Source organism: Orycteropus afer, unplaced genomic scaffold, assembly GCF_000298275.1.
Source record: "Orycteropus afer afer isolate SDZICR_OR568_19922 unplaced genomic scaffold, OryAfe1.0 scaffold00036, whole genome shotgun sequence".
Classification (NCBI taxonomy): Eukaryota; Metazoa; Chordata; class Mammalia; order Tubulidentata; family Orycteropodidae; genus Orycteropus; species Orycteropus afer.
Genome location: NW_006921623.1, coordinates 17,493,644 through 17,497,934, shown reverse-complemented (window position 1 = coordinate 17,497,934; position 4,291 = coordinate 17,493,644). Strand labels below are relative to the sequence as shown.

At 35.0% G+C, this 4,291-nt stretch overlaps 1 protein-coding gene across 1 annotated transcript in view; it reads left to right on the top strand.

Annotated features, from left to right (window-relative positions):
* Positions 1–4,291, top strand: part of ATM (ATM serine/threonine kinase) — a 197,133-nt gene that overhangs the window by 94,270 nt on the left and 98,572 nt on the right. The window contains exon 32 of the mRNA XM_007936616.1: positions 3,034–3,129. Coding sequence (XP_007934807.1) covers positions 3,034–3,129 — 96 coding nt within the window. The remainder of the gene's footprint in view (positions 1–3,033; positions 3,130–4,291) is intronic.

The following is a 4,291-nucleotide window of genomic DNA, read 5'->3' as shown; positions in this document are numbered from 1 at the left end:
TCTATAAATCTTAGAGATAAATCCCTTGCCAGATATGTAATTATTGGCAAATATGAATTTGTTGCTGTCATTTTTGTTATGTGCTTTTTCGTGGTGTCCATTTCTTTGTTCCATATGATTTTCTATGCTGAGCTCATTTTGTTTATGAATCGTGTTATCACTTCCTTCATTGCTATTGTTTTAATATTTGCTGAATATTTATGCTGGTCTTGTTTTTTGATGTGAAGGTTTATCATTTTTCTTTAAGGTTACCCTGTGATTTATAGTTTCCTATCCAAGTTTAGAACAGTCAATTCTATCTTGTAGTTGTCTTGACTTCCCTACCATCTAAAAGTTCTGTAGACACAGTTTTTTTCCCTCTTTGTGGTTTGTAGTTGTCCTCATTTGTCAATTGATGTCTCTGGTTTTCTGTTTATAATCTTGTAGGTTTATTTACTTTAGATACTTCCATAGCTGGGTTGATTTCTTGGTTATATCATCATGTGTGTTAATTGTCGGTTGTTGTTTGCTCTTGTTGCTTCTCTGTCCAGAGGGCTCCCTTAAGCATCTCTTGTAAGGTTGGTCTGGTTTTAACAAATTCCCTTAATTTCTGCTTCTCTGGAAATGCCCTGATTTCACCATCATATTTGAAGGACAATTTTGCTGGGTACATATTTCTTGGTTGGAGATTTTCTCTTTCAGGGTTTTATATATACCATCCCATTATTTTCTCGTCTGCATGGTTTCTGCTTAGAAATCAGAGCTTAGTCTTCTTGATTGTGCCTTGTAGGTTACTTTTTGTTTTTTCCATGCCGCTCTCATCATTCTTTCTTTTTTGTCTTTGGTTTTGGTGAGTTTGATGATGATATGTCTTAGTGATTTTCTTTTGGGTTCTATCCTGTTTGGGGTTCGTTGGATGTCCTGAATGGATATATTCTCATCTTTCATCATACCAACAAAATTCTCTTCCAACAAATCTTTGACAGTTTTCTCTGTGGTTTTATATGCCTCTTTCTGTTCTGGAATTCAAATTACACGAAGGTTATTCCTTTTGATGCTATCCCACATGAACCTTAGGCTTTCTTCATTTTGTTTTGATCTTTTTTTTCTGATTTATCTCTTTCCAAAGAACTATTCTGGTATTTGCCTTCAATCTCCCTCATTCTGTCTTCCATTGATTCAGTTCTACTCCTTTGCCCATTCAATATCTTATCTATTTCTGAAAATTTAGTATTAATCTTCTGGATTTCTGTGTGTAGATTTTGTATCATTTCTCATTTTTCATTTATTTTGTCGTTTTGTTGTTGTATTGTCTTTTGAAATTGTTCTAGGGTTTTCTCTGTTTTCCTTGATCTGTCTCTCAATTCGTTGAAGATACCTAAATATAATTCTTTTGAATTTCTTATCAGAGAGTTCCAGTGCTGTGTCTTCCTCAGGGATGCGTTTTGGGTCAGTATCCTGGTCCCGTGTTTCTCCTTGCTTTATCTTGCTTCTTTGTATGGACTGTGATGCTCTGTTGTCTCCGAGGCATTGTGACGTTTTTGTGTTTATATTTAATTGGTGATTGTATGTTGGAGTGACTTGCCCACAATTTTCATTTCCTTTGTTTTGTTTGTATGTTGTCTACACAAGCAGGGTACTGTGCTCCTCTGTTCACTAGTTAACAGCATTTATACGCTCACCACCTGTCTCTTTTCCTGTTGTCAGCCTCTGCTATGTTCCTGCTGACCTTCACAAACAGAGCCTATGCCTATTCTTAGGTCCCTGAAATACACATGAGAATGCTATCACATTAAAATCCAAAATGTTTGCTACTTGTAAAGATTCCAAATGGCTGCACCCTCAGTCACTTTATATATCCAAAATGGCCGCCACTTGTAAACATTCAAAATGGCTGCACCCTCGGGCATTTTAAATATTCAAAATGGCTTCCACGTGTGAACAATCAAAATGGCTGTGCCCTCTGGACAGCAGAAAGTCAACAGCTCAGGTTGTCTCCTTTGCTGTTTCCCTTCCTAGTCATAGGCCACCAGCACAGTCGTCCCTGTATCCCTTGGTGACCAGGGCTGAACTTTAGGTCAATTCTCAGGTCCCGATACCACTTGGAAATATTCAGGCTGTCGGTCCCTTCAGAGTAGCTGACAATCCACAGCTCTGTCTCTGTACTCACTGTTTTCGTTTGGGTTTTCCACTAATTGGTGCCTAATCTACTTCTGTATAGTTCCTTTCAAAGCTCAGGGCTCCAGGATTATCTTCTGTATCCCTGTCAATTGGTTTTTCTTTTCTTTGTTGAAGAGGGTCTTTGTTGCTTGTCTGCCTAGTCCTCCATCTTACTGGAAGTCTATCCTCAGTATTTTTTTAAAACTAGTTTTGGTTTTGACCATGTGATCTCCGTTTCTAATATATTTGTTTGAATATTTTGTGTCTATGTTCTATATGAACACTTTATTCCTTGTTTCCTGTATTTGAGTATTTTATTGTTCTAGACTAGCTTTATCCAATATAGCCACTAGCTATATTCAATCTAAATTAAATTTTAAATTAATTAAAAATTAAATAAATTTTTAATTTCTTTTAAATTTTAAGTTCCCTATAGTAACATGTGGCTAGCTGCTGTGTTGGATAGTGTAGATTACAGAACATTGCCAACATTTCTGCCATCAGCAGAAAGCATATTGGATGATGCTTGTGTATGTTCTAGGTGTAAGAAGACAATAAACCAAGAAGTTTCTCAAGGTCCCTTCTAACTTTATTGTTAAATGATTTTTCTGTTTCTGTTTATGATTTTGTTAAGGTATTGACTTCTCACACAACTTATTGAAGACATCTTTCTCTCTCTACCAGATATTGGTGGTGACTTCCACATGGATTTGTTTTTATAAGCAAGTTCAAATATATACAATGCAAAATTTTTGACCTATTCATGACGGAAATCCTTTTCTAAGCTTCATGAATATTTTCTAGTCAGATAATGTTTGTGTGTATTTTAAGAAAAAAGTATTGTCTCAATAATTTAAACTAATTTTTTTTTTTTTTTTTCCTAACTGCTCCTAGAAAACCCACAAGATGGCATTTTGGTGAAGCTAGTTGTGAGCTTGTTGCAGCTGTCCAAAATGGCAGTAAACCACCCTGGTGAAAGGGAAGTTTTAGGTAAACTATTTAGCAGAAAAAATGTGATTTTTTATGATGTTTAAGAGTTAATCTTTATAATATTTTCAAAGTAAATAAAAAATTTTTGTCTAGGATACTGGGTAAATGTGATATGCTAGGCTAAGTTACATATCTAAGTAATTCAGGTTTCTCTAAGGAGCTTCCTTTTCATATTTTCCTTCCTTATACCTTGACATAAGATGAAAAGTTAGGGATTGGCACAAATGCATAACTATTATGTGAAAATGCTTTATAAATAATTGATAAAGTCAGAAATACCTATTTGTAAAGTTGATAGTTTACAAGTAAATTAGCTACTGAGTTATTTTATAAAAATATTATTCTGACTGGTATTTAATATCTTTTTCTAAAACAAAAATAAGACTGAAGACGTACAGGACCAGATTAAACTCAGATATTAAAACAGGATTGAAATCCCTTCCTACCACTGTTTTGGGAAGAAAACCTAATGTTCATTGATTTGACAGAAATGGGATTATCTAGTACATAAAAAGATAGTATGTAGCTTAATCTTTTAGATTAAATGATCATACCAGAAAACCAAACTCAATGCCATTGAATTGATTCTGACTCATAGTGATCCCCACCAGGTTTCCAAGGTGGTAAATCTTTACAGAAGTAGATTGTAAATGATCATAGGATAGAAAATTCACATGATTAATTTAGAGCTTGGAGTTGTCATTATAGCATTGCTTCAAATAAGAAAAATGAGAGGAATAAGAGGTACTTGACAGTTTCCTTTACCTTTCACGTGAGTCCTCCCTAACCTAAGTGGGAACCTGGTATCTAGGGTACTTCCCTCTGTGTAAACTCTTTCTTTAATTTATTTTTTATTTTTTTTTAATTGTGATTTGGGTGAAGATTTACAGAGCAAATTCACTTTCCATACAATAATTCACATATATTTTGTCTCATGTCATAGACCACAGTTTACCACAATGCAACAGCTCCCGTCCTTTCCTCCCCATAGTGTATAAACTCTTTTTGTTGTTGCTGAGAATATGCACAGCAAAACACATACCAGTTCAAAAGTTTCTAATGTGGCGGGGCAAGATGGCGGACTAGGCAGAAGGATTGCACAGACCCTCTTCAACAAAGAAAAGGGAAACCAATTAACACAGACACAGAAGATAATCTTGGA